This window comes from Charadrius vociferus, unplaced genomic scaffold (assembly GCF_000708025.1).
Source record: "Charadrius vociferus isolate BGI_N301 unplaced genomic scaffold, ASM70802v2 scaffold1324, whole genome shotgun sequence".
NCBI lineage: Eukaryota > Metazoa > Chordata > Aves > Charadriiformes > Charadriidae > Charadrius > Charadrius vociferus.
Genome location: NW_009647862.1, coordinates 64,135 through 64,513, shown reverse-complemented (window position 1 = coordinate 64,513; position 379 = coordinate 64,135). Strand labels below are relative to the sequence as shown.

The 379-nt window shown below is 65.7% G+C and overlaps 1 protein-coding gene across 1 annotated transcript in view; it reads left to right on the top strand.

Annotated features, from left to right (window-relative positions):
• MAN2A2 (mannosidase, alpha, class 2A, member 2) overlaps window positions 1-379 on the top strand; it is an 8,848-nt gene that overhangs the window by 5,697 nt on the left and 2,772 nt on the right. The window contains exons 14-15 of the mRNA XM_009883047.1: window positions 22-201; window positions 309-377. Coding sequence (XP_009881349.1) covers window positions 22-201; window positions 309-377 — 249 coding nt within the window. The remainder of the gene's footprint in view (window positions 1-21; window positions 202-308; window positions 378-379) is intronic.

Here is a 379-nt window from a genome sequence, read left to right as displayed (position 1 = left end):
GGGGTCCGACACCGCCCAAAGCCCTTAAATCCCCCCGCCACTGTGAAGTCCTCCGTGCGCTTGTACCTGCACGGCCGGGACTTGCCTGTGCGCAAGCAGGAGGCCGTACCTGTGCATGTCTTCCCGGCCACCGCCGATGACTTCTGCCTGGAGAACCAGCACCTGCAGGCCTGCTTCTCAGGACACTCAGGCCTGCTGCAGGCAAGCGCAGGGGTCTGACGGGTGGCGTGGGGCTGAAGGAGGGGAGGGGGACACAGCACTGCCTCATGCAAGGTGTACTCACGGCTGTGCTGGCCGGCGCTGTGCAGAGGATCCGCCAAGCTGGGGAGGAGCGGGGGCAGAGGGTGAGCAGCGAGTTCCTTGTTTACGGCACCAGGAC